The sequence below is a fragment of the Microtus oregoni genome, unplaced genomic scaffold (assembly GCF_018167655.1).
Source record: "Microtus oregoni isolate MIOR12 unplaced genomic scaffold, Mior012 000022F_ref0000154, whole genome shotgun sequence".
NCBI lineage: Eukaryota > Metazoa > Chordata > Mammalia > Rodentia > Cricetidae > Microtus > Microtus oregoni.
In genome coordinates this window covers 26,004,260-26,019,892 of record NW_024543081.1, presented here as the reverse complement: position 1 = coordinate 26,019,892, position 15,633 = coordinate 26,004,260, and the positions used below count along the sequence as shown (strand labels likewise).

The window sequence follows — 15,633 nt, the reverse complement described above, 5'->3', positions numbered from 1 at the left end:
TTATGATCCCTGTGATTTCAAAAACATGCAAAATGTGCCTGATGAGCAGAGATCCTGAGAATTGAGAAGAGTGGCCCTTTTATGATATCTAACCTAAACTGATTGATTGATTTTAGGAACTTGGGTAAAAGTATTTTTATTAGATATTTTGACTCATAACTGAGAGACGACAATATCTCTTAGGAATTTGTAGATGCAATATTGTATATTGTAATGGTTTGGTTTTACATTTAGAAATACTTGTCAACATATTAGGACCATCATGTTGGCAGCAAAAGTTAAGTTACCTCAGGTCTTATCTTCACCTATTTTAGCTTGATGAAAGTGGACATCTGGAGAGAACAGGCATTCAAGACTGATGCATAGCTATTGAGGTTCCAGGTCTGAGTCCGTAAAGTTTTCATGTATTCTAGCTGGCCAGTGTAAATTTCAGATGTCCAGTTTCTCCAATATGCCGTACTGATGAGAAGCAGATAGGTAACTTGTCCACTCTATGTTATCTTTCTCTTTACTCCATCCTAAATGTTGTTTGACTTTAAAAGGATGAAGTATACTTAGCACAGTGCACGTACTTAGCCTTGTTATAACACATCAGTTTCACAAAAATTAGATCTCAGAAAGAGATGATAGAAAGATGGACCAGTTATATCCATAGGAATTTTATTTACAAAAGTTAATTCCCTTGGTCTGGCATAGGGTGGGTGCTTGTTTCTTCTAACCCTTATTGAGGGGTAGAGGAAGGGAAGCTTGAGAAGCTTTTAGAACAAAAGTTTTCAAGATGCCTCCCATGTGGGTATAATATGGTTGTTGTCTGGTAAAGGTACTGAAGAAACTAAGCAGGTGGCCCGCCCAGCTTCATTTGGATAGCTTTATTCTTATCTCATTTATGCGTTTAATTTCAGTAGGAAAGTGACATTGACTACTTTTAAATAGTGAATAGAAAATATAAGATGTTTTAGAGTAAAAAAGCTCAGGAACTCTGAGGCAAAACCCAAAGCAATTGAGCTGATGGTGACTCACCCTTTTGGTCTAACAGTCTTCAGGACTGAATATATTATAGCTCCTCCTTGTAGTTATTTCTGTCACAGACGAGGTCAGTATTCTATTGGACTCACAGATGTTCTCTTTCAATTTTGTTTTTCTGGTAAATATGTTAGGGACATGTTTACTTAGTATTTTAATGCCTACATTTGCAAGGCACTACCAAGGTGGAAAATACAGAGTAGGATAAAGTGGTCTCTAGCTTTAAAAAGGTTATATCATTTATTGAAAGGCATGCATATTGTTATAATAAAGAAGGGTACACACACACACACACACACACATATATATATCTTGAGGATGGGGCTCTTCTAAATAAGAGGAAAATATGTCCTTGACACTAACTGGAAGATGAATAGACAATACTTTCAAAAGCCAGAGTGCCTTAAATATGACAGAAATAGTGAGCACAGTGAAAAGGCTGCTTAGGGTAAATACTTGAAGCAGATCATATGAGTGGAAAAGAACAGTTAATTGAAAAAGATATAAGTCCTATAAAATGTGAAGCTTAAAGGGGTGTGTGTGTGTGTGTGTGTGTGTGTGTGTGTGTGTGTAAATGTATACCCGGACAGACATATGGGAGAGGGGGATTTAATAATTCTGAAACACAGTCTAATGGGGAAGAAAGGTGTTGAGCAGATTTGTACTGACCAGATAGAGAGTTAGATGAGGGTACTTTAAACTTGTTTCCTCTGCCAGTCAGGCCATCTGTTTATGGTAGCATTTGAATAGTCAGAGTGGCAAGAAATAGAAGTAGTGACATTCTTTTCCGTTCTGATGGCATGACAATAAAGAAAACTTATGGAGCATCAGGGAAGGTGTTTTAAAATTGTTTTGAACTTTAAAGCAGTTGTCATATTTCAGGTCCAGTACATAGAATCCTTTACTTCTGTTCTTAACTCTCTTGTCACTGCTTCCTATCTGGGAGAAGAGACTGTCAAGTTATAATCAGTGAGGAAATGCAAACTGACAATTGTACAGTTTGCAAGCTGAAGTTAGGGCACCTCAGTGTATGTAATCTAAACTGAAGAATATAGAACCAGACTATTAGTAGCTTATCCATTGCTGCCTTGTTCAAGTCTCATTGCAGTATGTATTTGTGAAAGAACTGAGTGGTTTTCTGGCAGCAGCTGGCTGTTTGCATATAATAAAGTTCTTGAGGACATGCTTATTTCAAAGACAGAAGTGAGGAGCATTTAAAGACTCGAGAGCATCATTCAGCTGTTGGGTTTTTATTAACATTTTTCTCCCGTTACACTGCTAATGCTGTTCTCTTTTCCTTCCTGGTATGCCCCTTGGTGTGGTGTGATTATCAGGCCCTGTTTGCTCTTTAACTCATTTAGGAATATTGTTCTTTCTATTGGTGGGGCCTTCCCTGATAGGTACAGCAGCATGTCGATCAAAGGTGGAAAAAAGTCACAGTAAAGCTTTGTACAGAACACCAGGGAGGGCTGAATGTTATTACATGTAGTTTAGCTCTTGTGCTTTTCCAAAATTGCAGTTGATTCAACCACTTTGTCATTTCTATCTAAAATTGCACTGTGACTCAATGTTTCTAAGTGAGTACTTAATGGTATTTGCACAGAGGTGAGATAATTTTCTATTGATCTTTTCCATTTTAAGAGTAAACCTATTATTTATGAGTATGAAAATTTAAAAGTGCTACAGATACATTGTTTTCTAGATTCTTTGTGTATAATGCCACAGAAAATAGGTTGGTTTTGCCTTTATTCCACCCTTAGACTTGAGATAATTTAATAATACATTGACATCTTACATAGTATAAGATGCTAGTTTTATGATCAGTTCAAAAGTATTGATTAGAAAGTTTATCTTTAAATTCTTGGAAGTTTTCTTAGATAATGTAATATTTTTAATTCTTAGAAAATTTCATGCGTTGTATCTTGATCATATTTAACTCCATGCCTCCTCTAACCCCCTCTTCCCAAAACCATGCCACCACTTGGTGGTGTTGTCATAGCTGTTGTCTCCTCTTTTAGAAAAGACTGTCTCAAAGCAGTTGTCCTGGTCTTCTAGTTCATGTGGTCTTTTCACCTACTCTTCCATGATCTTCCTTGAGCCTTAAGTATACCAGTTATTTTGTAAATGTATTGATTAGCCTGGCACTGGGATTTTTATTAGATAACCTTACTTTTTTGGAAAGACCATAATTGGCACAATTTCACTTAGACTACTCCCAACTCCTCTCCCCCAGATTTATATATAATATTTGTAAAGTAGCCATAAGATAATATAGTTCCCATAGCTTTTTCAAACATCCTTAGTATGATTTATTCCTTTTACTTCTCTCTTCCTATGTGCTGCGATTCCTTCCTCATCCTCAGGTGAGTTTCCATTATTATACCCACTTCATACTTCAGAGCAGCTGTGTCCTGAGTTTTGATTAACATACAACTCAATCGTTTGTATATTCTGTTGCCACAGTGTGTTTGTGATAAAAGAATATGTGCAAATTTAGAGCTTTTGAACTTCTGACTACATCTTCTGACAGATCTAATGTATGACTATTGTGGTTTCAATGAAACCATAGGCTCAAAGGGAGTGGCACTATTAGGTGATATGGTCTTGTTGGAGTGTGATGTTGTTGGAGGAAGTGTGTCCCTGGGGGTAGGCTTTGAGCTCATCAAGCCAGGCCCAGTGGGACAGTCTCTCCTGCTGCCTGCAGATCGAGCTTCTTCTGCAGCAATGACTGCCTGTGTGCTACTGTGCTTCCCACCATGATAAGAGTGAACTAAACCTCTGAAACTGTAAGCCAGTCCCAATAAAATGTTTTCCATTATAAGAGTTGCTATGGTAATGATGTCTGTTCACAGCATTAGAAACCCTAAGTAAGACAGAAGTTGTTACCAGGGATTGGAGTATTTCTGTGATTAGCCTGACCATTTGAAAAGCAGCTGAATGCTTTATGTGAAGTTTAATGGGTCATGCTAGTAGGAACATGAAATACAGTGGTGTTGAGGGGGATTTGAACTATGGGGGCTTAAAAGTTTAAGAGGAGAAAAATATTAGTATGTGGCCTATAGTTCATTCTTGTAATATTTTGGCAAAATATGTGGTTGCTTTCTGCTGTTGTCCAAAAAATCTGCCTGAGGCTAAATTGAAGAGTTATGAATTAACAATTTTGGCAGAGGAAGTTTCCAGACAAACTAATATTGACTATGTTGATTGGTTATTAATGGCCGCACTTGTTCAGATTTATAATGAAAAGGAGGAAACTGAGCAAGTAAAAATACTAAATGTACAAGTTGAGGAGAAAAGGGGCATCAAGAAGTGGAATGGAGCTAAATCTTTCATTTAAGAAAATAACCAGATTGAAGAAAAGCCTGATGTTAAATGGAATAAAGGGATTGATGACCTGAGGCTAAGATTGAACCCAGCTAAGTAAACAATTTGTGAAAAGGCATTAAAGAAAAGCTTAGGTCCAGGCGTGATGGTACACACCTGTATTAATCCCATCACTTAATGCAGGCTGAGCTTTGCAGAACTCTGAGTTTAAGGTCAGCTTGGCCTGCAGAGCTAGTTTTAGGACAGCCAAGCCCAGCAAGCCATAGAACTTGACAGCTTCAGCCTCATGGTTCTGGCTTTAAAGTCAAGGATACAAGAAAGCGATTATGTACTCTTCCTTAGTGACTAAGGAAAGACACCGAGATCAGGCATGTGTCAGGGATGTCCCTGTATGAAGGCCAAGAGAGACCATTGCTTGAAGTTGTGAATGTGAAACCTGGATTACCTTGGAGACCCCAAGGTGTTTGATATGCCAGAGTCATGGGGTACCTGCTGAGGAGAGCTGCCAACCGGGAGTGGAACCAGCACAAGAGAAAGAAGTTTGCTGTCAAAGCTGAATGGAGTTGGAGATCTGAAGAATGCCTTGACATTAGACATAGAGATGCAGAGTTTGGAGTTTGCCTTGCTGGTTTTTGGTCTTGCTTTGGTCCAGTATTTTCTTACTATGTTTCCTTTGCCATTATATGCTGGAAATATGTGATCTGCGTTTTCATTTTGATTTTACAGGGGATTACAGTTAGAGATTCCATGAGTCACAGAAGAAACTTTGAACTTCAGACTTTTAAACAAGTTTGAGACTGTTAATAGACTATAGGAACTTTTGAAGTTGAACTAATGCATTTTACATTATGATACAGCTATAAGCCTATGGTGGCTAGGGAGTGAAATATGGAGTTTTGAGTAAAAATGGCCCCAATAGTCCCATAGGAAGTGGCACTATTAGGAGGCGTGGTCTTGTAGGTTCAGTGTTGTTGGAGGAGCTTTTTCACTGGGGGCTTTGAGTTCTCAGATGATCAAGCCAGGCCAGTGACTTACTGTTTCTTCCTGTTACCCATGGATCAAACGGTAGAACTCCCTGCTCCTTCTCTAGCACCATGTCTGCCTGCATGCCACCATGCTTCCCGCCATGCTGATAATGGAATAAATTTCTGAACTGTAAACCAGTCCGAATTAAATGTTTTCCTTTATAAGAGTTGCTGTGGTCATAGTGTCTCTTCACAGAAAAAAAAAAAAAAACTAAGTAAGGCAGCTGTGAAAGACTTTGAAGACTGGTGATGTAACTCAGTTATAGCTCTTGCCTAGCATGGACAAGGTCCTGGGTTCAGTCTCTAGCACCAAGAGAGGGAGGGAAGAAGGAAAATATTTAGGTTTCTGTGTTTGAGTTGGAAGTTTGGCAGAATATATCAAGCACTAAACTTTGAAGGTTGAAATTACATTTTTATTGAACTTTTCTTTTATCTAAGCCTGTTCAACAAATCATTGCTATGTTATTTTTCTTTTCTAATTAAAATTTAAGTAGTGGAGACATTATTTAAAATGTACATTTTATTTAGGCTCATGTTTGGAATAATACAATACAGTTTAGACTGACATTTTAATCATTTCAATTAAAAGGAAAATCTTTTAGCATATGGCAGAGATGCTGTGGGTGTTCTAGAAGAATCAGTGCTGTTGGTATATTAAATGTATTTCTTCTAAGAATAATTTTGAAATTTACAAACACTCCCACAGATTTAACACTTATGTTACATTATGACTAACAAGGAAATAAAATGTTGTTGAAATTTAAATAGTTAGGCAATTAGAAAGCTGTTTTGAATTTTGCCCCAAATACTCATATTTTACTTGTCAAATATTCAGAGGATGTATAATTTAAAATAACCTAACCTAGCTTCATCATTATGGCTAGACTCATGAAACTCCATGAGTTGTCATGAGAAAGACTCTCATCACCGTGCAAGGTCCCTTATGCTCATAGCCAGGAAGGGTTGCTTTCCTTCAGTTCAAGGGTTCCTTTCTCGAAGGTATTCTTCCTTGGCTTATTTAACTGGATACTCAACTCTTTTATTTATTTTTTTTTAAGTGCACAACTACAGGGGTAATCTAGCTAAACTCCTAGTAATGAGGGATATGGAGAATGAACCAGCCATCTCTTGTAAACAGAAAAGACTTCCAGTGGAGGGATTGGGACATCAACCCAGCCACAAAACCTTCGACCTACAATTTGTTTTGCCTGCAAGTTGTGCTGGTGTAAAAGTGGTGCAGAAATTGTGGGAGTGGCCAGAGGGAGCTTATCCCTGACAAGGACAGCCAGTACCCAGAGACAGGATAGCCCAGATAAGAACCAAACATAAATGGCGCAAAACAAAACAACAATAAAGACAAAACAGTATGATTTTGGTCTTTTGTTTTTCGAGACAGCATTTCTCTGTGTAACAACCCTCACTGTCCTGGAATTAGCTCTGTACACCAGGCTGGCCTCGAACTCGCAGAGATTTGCCTGCCCCTGATGAAATGATTCCTAATGATATTCTGCTATACTCATACTAGATAGGAGCCTAACGTAATTACCGTGAGAGGATTTATCCAGCAACTGATGGAAACAGATATAGAGACTCAAAGCCAAACATTAGGTGGAGCTCAGGGGATCCTGCAGAAGAGAGGGAGGAAAGATGGTAGGAGCCAGGATCAAGTATACCACAAAAACCTCCCATCAAAACATCAAAACCTGGGCTCACAGAGACTGAAGGGACAATCAGAGAGCCTGCATGTGACTGACCTAGGCCCTCTGCATATATATTATGGTAGTGTAGCTTGGTGTTCTTGTGGGACTCCTAACAGTGTGAGCAGGTGACTCTCTCTGACTCTTTTTGCGTGCTTTCGGGACCCTTTTCCTCCTACTGGGTTGCCTTGCCCAGCCTTGCTATGAGGGGAGGTACATAGGCTATTTGTAACTTGATAGGCAATGTTTGGTGGTATCCCTGAAAGGCCTGCCCTTTTCTGAAGGGAAGCTAGAGGAGGAGTAGATGGAAGAAGTGGGGGTGGCTGAGAGGAGAAGAGGGAGGGGAAACTATAGTTAGTATGTAATATATAAGAGAAGAATAGATTTAAAAAAAATCTGCAGAAGAACTCAACCTTGATTTTGCTTTATACTCAGGTCTTCATTGTGGACAGTAGGGTAGCAGCACATTAGTACTACACATATATTTGCAAAGTCACTGTAAATATATAAAGAAAGATGAGATTTTAATAAATAGCTTTTACAAAACATAATTTGAAAAATTAGCCATTAAATGTACCTGGGTTTAGCTTGAAGAAAGACATTTTAAGAATTTTCCTCAAAAATTCATTTCTTTGTTTATTTATTCATCCATTTATTTATTTATCTATTTATTTATTTTACATATCAGCTGGCAGTTTTCTCTTCCTCTAATCCTTCCAGCCCCTCCTCCATGGCCCCAATCCACTATTTCATTTCTGTTTAGGAAGGGCAGGTCTCTCATGAGTATCCCCAAAGCATGGTATATCGGTATATCGTGCAGTAAGACTTAATACATGGGCTTTCCATGTATTAAGGCTAGGTGAGTCGACCCAGTATGAGGAGTAGGGTCCCAAGAGCCAGTAAAAGAGTTGGAGTTAGCCCCTGTTTCCACTGTTAGGATTCCCAAGAGAGGACCAAGCTATACAAATGTAGCATATATGCAAAATTCCTATTCAGCTGGCTCTTCCTGGTTCATAAAAAATGTTATTTCAAATTGGTTTCTCATGATGATCAAGAACCAGTGTAGATTTGTAATTTTTAGTTTGTTTAAGTAATAATAAAATTATTATTATTATGATGATGATGATGATGATGATGATGATGTTGTTGTTTTTCTGTGACAGGATCTCACTCTGTGTAGATCTGGCTGTCCAGAACTCATTCTGTAGACCAGGCTGGCTTTGAACTCTCAGAGATCCACCTCCCGCTTCTGGGATGAAAGGCATTTGACAGTGTGCCAGGCTAGCTTTTATGTAATAGGAATCATTTCTATACACCTTCCTCGTGGTACCCTCCAGAGCTTGACAGTAAGACCCTATTGCTGTAGGCACCACGTGGTGATTTTAAGCTGGTACTGACCTGAAATCTTCTTCCCTGTTGGCTAGCTTTCACGGTGCTGGAAGGTGCTTTCCATGCTACCAGGGAAGAAGGTAATAACCAATCCTACTCAGCTTTGAACGCTGCCAACTACAATCATATCCATCTTGGAAAGAGATGCCATGATATAATAGTGCCAGAAATGTCCTATATCTTATTATTTTGTGATTATAAAATCAAAGCCTTTTATTGTGGCACAGTGGTGCAAAATGAAATTTAATGCCCTCCACCCAGTGCCAAACACTACAGATTACATTTGAACTCGTATATTTATTTTGGCTTAAATTTATTGTTAAATTTACTATGTTTTTATTATAAATCATTAAATTTATTATGGTTTAAAAATAACTGAAGTTTTATAATCATCAGTTTTAACTTTTAGGCAGAACCAGATACCCACTAGCTTTATGCATTTTGTTTGTAGCTGATTAAAAATAAAAATAACAATGTCTATTCAAGTTAAAACATCAATGAGAACTCTGAATTTCCAGAATTTTAATTTTCTTTCAGAGACAGGAAAAATGTATAGCAGCATAGTTATTTCTAGATGTCTATCCTCTCAAAATCTTTCACCCTGGAGTTTTAAAAAGCTGAATAAGCCACAGCCCTACCCTCAAGGACTTTATTGACCTCTGGGGAAAGCAGATCAATACATTAAACAGATGATGGTTCTGTGGCAGAGAAAAGTGGCCTCTGCCCAACTTGAGGTGCAGATGAAGGACTTGCTTGAGAAATAATGCTGGGCAGAGGCTCCAGGCGAGCTAGCTGAGGAAGGAGCAGCAAGAGCAGACTACCCTCGTGGTCGTAGTGGCTCGTTTGCCATTCATTACAGTGGTAGTGATAGACTGAAGACTCCTTTAAGGACTCTGTAGCAAAGACTAAGAAATGTATCTAAGTTTCCTCCACCCAAACTTCAAAACTCTGACAGTGTTTCATACTCTTTATGGAAAAATGCTGCATGAAGATTTGAAGTCATGTGCTTTATGTCATGTAGTTTTAGAAAAAGACACCAAAATTAATATGGCATTGATTATAAGGTAGATTTGTATCTATATGTAATGGCTCTTCAAAATGAAAAGGGTTCTACGGAGACTTCTCCTTAAGAACCTGAATGCTCTTGACTAATAAGGCACAAATCAGTGGTTTATTAGGGCCCATGTTGAGCTTATTGATTTGCACTTTCCAACCTTGCCCGTTACCTCTCTCCACTTATTGCAAATTGACTTATTTATTTATTATTTTAGAAGACAGCAGAAGGGTGGGATTTCTGTAGATATATGTTTTGGTTTCCCCTTCAGGTACTTAGTACAATTTTCCATTTTCTATGTTCCCATTCTTACCAAGATTGTATCTTCCTACATTTACTTCACACTATAAAATACAGTGTTAAAATAAATTTTGTGTTTTAAGAAGTATATTATCTTACTAAAAACTGAATAGAATAACAATAAAGTGTGTTTATGAGCATCATTTTATGATTATTGTTGCTAATATTGATAGTTGTATAAACTGTGGCCATCACTTTTTGTTCCTTATCATATGTAGAGAGCCTCTAGAACAGTGAATGTCAATCTACGTTTACGTAAATTACCATTTTATTTATGGCTAAAATAATTAGACCATCTTGAAACGTTAAATAACATCACTGGAAAATCATATTGCTATATTTATTTGCATTTTTAGATGTTCTTAATTTACTATGCTTTTGTTTCCTTGTTATTGGCATTTATTTTTAATAAGCTGTATCTTATTGCTATGTAACTTCTGTAGAAAGTGTGGGATTTTTAACTGTTCTTTGTTTCTCTAACAGAATCCTTTTATAGATTTTTTCTGTTTCTTCAGATGTCCTCCTGTTCATTTTCTCTTTTGACCATCTCTTAGAAGATGCTTGTCATTTCAGGATTTTTCGTATCCTAGTCTATCTTTTTCTTTTCTCAACAGATTATGTGTTAATAAAGGCCAGGGATTGTGTGCTGTAGTGATGTTTCACTGCATATAGCTTAGTGTTTGAGACTTGGTAGGTGTCACTATCCTTGTGCAGTGTGCAGATGGCTGTACATGTGTGAAGACCTGAGCTCAGTCTTCATAACCCACATGAAGCCTCGAGTAGTGCCTGGCATCTGCAATCCTGCTCTGTGAATACAAAAATAGGCAGATCCCGAGGGCTCACTGGGTAGCCATTGTAGCTAAAGTGGTAAGAGCCAAGTTCATTGAGAGATCCTGTCACAAAACATAAGGAGGGACCAATACAAGACAGAAGACTGCTACCTACATGTGCATGCTAGTTTAACATACATACACAAAAATGAATTGTGTCTTTTCCTACACAGAATTGTTTCTGAGGCACATTTGAGTTTTAGAGGGTGCCAGCCCTACCCTCTCTCTGAGTTTAGAACAAATGGGATTATATAAATAAGAATATAAATACTAAAGTCAGTCTGGTACTAATGAAAAATGCCGGCTCTCTTGCTAGTATAGGTGTATGGTGATCCCATTGTGGCATCTTTGTTAGTCATCAGGCTTTCTACTAACTTCTCTCCAAACCCTGCCTTTTAGAACCATACCCAAGAATTTTCCAAGGAAGGCACACTGACTGAGACTTTTATAACTCCACAGTGGCCACGTACAAAGAGTCTTCTAAACTTAGGCTCATCACATAGAAGCAGGGAGAGCAAATTGCTGAGTATGCATCTGAAAGATCCTTTGAAAGTTCATTTATTAATGGGTAAATATTAAACCTTTATAATGTCTGGGCCATTAGATACTGAGTAGCTACTGAAGGTTCTTTTAGGCAGGCCTACTTTTAGTCAGTCCTTTAGACTCACCAGAAAACTGATTGTTTATCTCATAAACTATAGCAGAATCTTCTCTACCAGACAAAAGCAGGAAATAAAAGGGTTTCTTAATACTGTAACCCTTCTCCCAGCATTACATGAAAATGAACCCAAGGACTGTGGTAAATGTAAAACAGTATTTGAAAGTACAGAGAAGAAAATCGCAGCAATCTTAGGGGGGAAATTTTCAAAAGTTTGCCTGTGTTTAAGAATAAAGTACAAAAGATTTGTTCATAATTCTGTTTTATTTGTACTACTGAACTTGAGACTTTAAACTGTTTATTTCCAGTGAGAATCTTTCCTATGTCAGATACTCATGTCCATGAAGTTGCTCAGAAAGTCTATTTGAAGGTAGGTGAGGTGGCTGCATCTGAAGGCAAAGCAGATGTTCTAGAGATCTCAGCCATCAGGTCCTAAGGTGTTGTTGCTGGTGACAGAGTTAACCCTGTGAACTTCTTCTGTCAAATATTTTCTTGATGCTCTCATTTGTTGTTTCTGCCACTTCTGTGTTACATTTTAGTAATGTGGTTATTAAAATATAGAAGATTTGATTAGTGCAACTGTACTAAAAGTTTATACAATTCATAAGGACAGCTGAAATAAAAGTCAATAAAAATATCATGTGCTGAATTCTTTACATTGTGATTCAAAGGGCTAAGTGGGTCTCTGTAGCAGGGCGCCTTTCAATTTGAATGTACATGATACTCATTGTACAGGTGGGGCTATTGTCCTATAGTTTCGGGAATTGATACAATTGTTCACTTTTGAAGTTATTCTAGGAGGTTCTTCAGAAGACTTATAGGCTATCTTAAGAGAAGCATCTTGGTATTGCAGAAGCAATGGTCGGGTTTATGCTGGGGTGACGTGTACCAGAAGAGAAGAAATACTCTTGAGTAGCAAAAGTATTGGCAGTTGTACCATGGCGATGTGCTGATGTTGAGTGTGGTAGAATGATCCACATAGTTAGGAATATGCAGTGCTACCAGGGAACTGAGGGTGAATTCAAATCCAGGCATTTGTGTGATTTTTTTCCCCCCTATCTTTTGTATATAGCAAAGGAACTACTGTTTTCTGTAAAACTAGCTTTACAGAGTCCAGATATGTTATTAGGATCTGGATGTTAAGAACCACTTGAATGGGTTATTTGTGTTTTGCATTTGTCTTCTGTAGAACCGTGAACATTAGGTATTTCATGTTAATTACAAAATTCTTGTAATGAGCCTCTGACAGAGCTTACTGTACTCTTTGATATACTATGGTTGTGGTTATTGTATACTGGAAAAACTAGAAAAACTAAAGGTACATTCTTACAGGTCTCTTGTTTGTTTCCTGTCTTCCTCAGTCCTGGCTGGATTATTGCTCCTTTTTCTCACTGTATCACATATCTGAAAATTTGACTACTTTATCATTGCCTTTAGGGATATCTCAGTATTTAAAAATAATGAGTTGATAATCTGAGGTCATTGTTTGCCTAAGATGGCCAAAGTCTGTGCCACTGGTACCATCACATTAATCACCCCCTTACCTCTTGACACAAATGATATATTTTCTTTGCCATGACTGCCACCCAGCATATTTGAAGATGGTCTGTGATATTCAGCATCCAGGAATATGTGTTCAGAATTAGTGAGCCACAGTCCATGCACTGGGTGTTGCAGAGACTGGTGACTTTTCTGTCCTGGCCACAGCTCTGGTTTCTTTATCATTCACTGGATCCCTGCATATTTGTTTGCAGACAAAGCTAGCATCAGATAAAATAAGAAAGAAGTTCTATCTTCTGATTTTGATACATCCATTAAATTTTCCCAAATGATGATTTCTGAGAGTTCAAATAAAATAGGTTGTATTATTCATTAGAAGTCAGGATTATTCAGTGTTTTATTGCTCTTGACATTGGGCACCTCTGTTTAGGATTATTTTTAAAATGTCAAGTACATATATTATACAACACAGTTAAATGTAGATATAAATCCACATATAGGGTTTATATTATTTCCTTTAAACACAGATTTTCTAGTGCCTACTATTTTTGTTTGTTTTACTTAGATTACAATATAGGGGAAGGTTGTTGGATATCGAGAAATAGCAGACTGACTAAAGAAGAAAAGCTAACTTAAAAAAAAATGCCTGGTGTCTGTCTCAGAATAGTTTGGGAAAGCAAGCATGCAGGGGTTGTATCCGTGCTACCCTATCGTAGAGCAAAGCATTGCAGTCCTGGAGGCCGTCTTCTAAACAGAGTTGGTCCTTTAGTTCATTCATTGCACTAGTGTCCTTTCCACCTAAAAATTTATGTGTCTGGGAATAAAATCCTAATGGTGAAATTGAGACCTAAAGGAGAGGTGGTACCTGTGGAAAGACCTGTAATAAAATACTCCGCTAATGAATTAACATCCTTTTAAAAGGAACACACTCCTGAAAGTAAGACTGTTTCTTCCCTCTCCTTTGACCTTCATCTAGTCACCAGATTCTTTCCATATTTCCTTCCGGATGGGATGTGTTGCTTTCAAAGCCATGACTCTCTAGAACACTGTTTTGTTTTTCCTGGGACTACACTTGCATACATGCATGCTTCTTCTATTTCTGTGCAGTTGTGTTTCACTGCCTCACTAATCCTTGTAGCTTGCTCCTGCTTGTTCTTCACTGAGCCCTTGGTGCTCCAGTTGAAGTGCAGGGTCCTCACTTGACTTCACTTGAACCACAAGTCTTTTCTTTCTGCTCTTAGTTTCTGTGGCACTCATTCATGACTGCATGGCTCTTTTGACACTGGATATCTTTTGTCCTCAAATGTTCATGTCTCAGTTTAAAACTTAAGTTTTAATTACTGCGTCAAGTGGGTGGCTACCTTTTTAATTTCCACAGCTCTTATTTTAATGTAGTATTGTCTTACATATGGGGCATGTGTTTTGAGTGCAGTCATAACTAATGCAGTCATAGAACTAGAGAGCAAGAGGTGTACTGGAAAAAGGCATGGGTGAATACGACTGTAAGATGGTATATATTCCCCCTTTTCCTCCCTCCAAAGCCTCCAATATGCCTCTCCTTGCTCTTATTTGTTTATGTGCCAAATTGAATTAATCAAGGAATTAATATTTTTTAGACTTTCATTTACATGACATTTTTGTTTTGTTTTGTTGTTGGTTGTTTATATGCATATTCTCTTTGCTTTTACAGTTAGTGCCCTGGAAAAGTTCAAATAGGATTTTACTAGAGCTTCATTGAGTTTGTTGGAAGGAATCAGAAGCTAGGATCAGTAAGAGAAAGGACTTTTAAGGAAAAAAGAATACAAGTAGGATCATTTTCTTACTTAAACTCTAGAAATACGTGGTGTTATTAAAGTAACAACGCAAATCTTTTAAGATCTTATTTAAGGCTAATTGGTATTAGCAGAATTTGATAGGGATATTATCAAGTTCTGGATAGTTTTGTATTTAATGTCAGCAGGAGCTTAGATAAGCCCCAGCGCTCTACTCTGTTAATTAATTAGCAGTAAAGTGAACCAGATACTTCCTCAACAGCAGCCACAGGATCACACAGCAGGAAGATGAACTAGAAAACAGTCTTGCAACATGAAGGACTATGTTCAGGTGCCTGCAGGCGAGCTGGAGAAACCTTATGAATTTACTTCACCAGGGGAGTCATCCACATGTCTTTACCTGAGTAGGTCAAGTGATTTTATCTTATATGTTCTTGCCATGTTTATAAATACGGTATTCTCTTATTTGAATATTTAGAATAATTACTTCTGTAAATTTTATTGACACAGCTGTTTTTTTTACTATATATTGCTTTTTATGAAATTGAGTAAGTTGAAATTTTTGAGCTAATTTTCTATGTCTTCGTGTGTGTGTGTGTGTGTGTGTGTGCACGCGCGCGCGTCTATACACGCTCATCTCTATAAATAGTTAGAGAGTGCTTGCTTGTTTGATGGTCTCACTTTACTGCAGACCAGAACTCAAGCTTTATACTGATTTTTTTGACCTGTGCTGAACACCAAGTTGACACTTGGTAAATAGCACATACCTCATAAAGAATTTGAGATAAGCTAGGTGGTGGTGGTGTGTGCCTTTAATCCCAGTACTCTGGAGGCAGAGGCAGGCAGATCTCTGTGTGTTTGAGGCCAGCCTGGTCTACAGAGTGAGTTTCAAGGACAGGCTCCAACCAAAAAAAAAAAAAAAAAAGAATTTGAGATCTTCAAAAATTGCTTCCTGATAAAATTGCAAAGATTCTGCTTACTAAGTAACTTTTCTTCTATTTCAAGTGTTCTCCTGTACTTGACATTGTTTCCAAACCCAAGTAAATTCAGTGACATAGACT

At 37.8% G+C, this 15,633-nt stretch overlaps 1 protein-coding gene across 2 annotated transcripts in view; it reads left to right on the top strand.

The window, feature by feature from the left end:
- Efr3a (EFR3 homolog A) overlaps nt 1-15,633 on the top strand; it is an 80,415-nt gene that overhangs the window by 12,351 nt on the left and 52,431 nt on the right. The window contains exon 1 of one of the 2 annotated variants that reach the window (XM_041672081.1): nt 14,835-14,976. The exons of the other annotated variant lie outside the window; for it this stretch is intronic. Coding sequence (XP_041528015.1) covers nt 14,886-14,976 — 91 coding nt within the window. The 5' untranslated portion in view covers nt 14,835-14,885. Of the gene's footprint in view, nt 1-14,834; nt 14,977-15,633 lie in introns of those variants that run through there. 2 annotated transcript variants of the gene reach the window in all.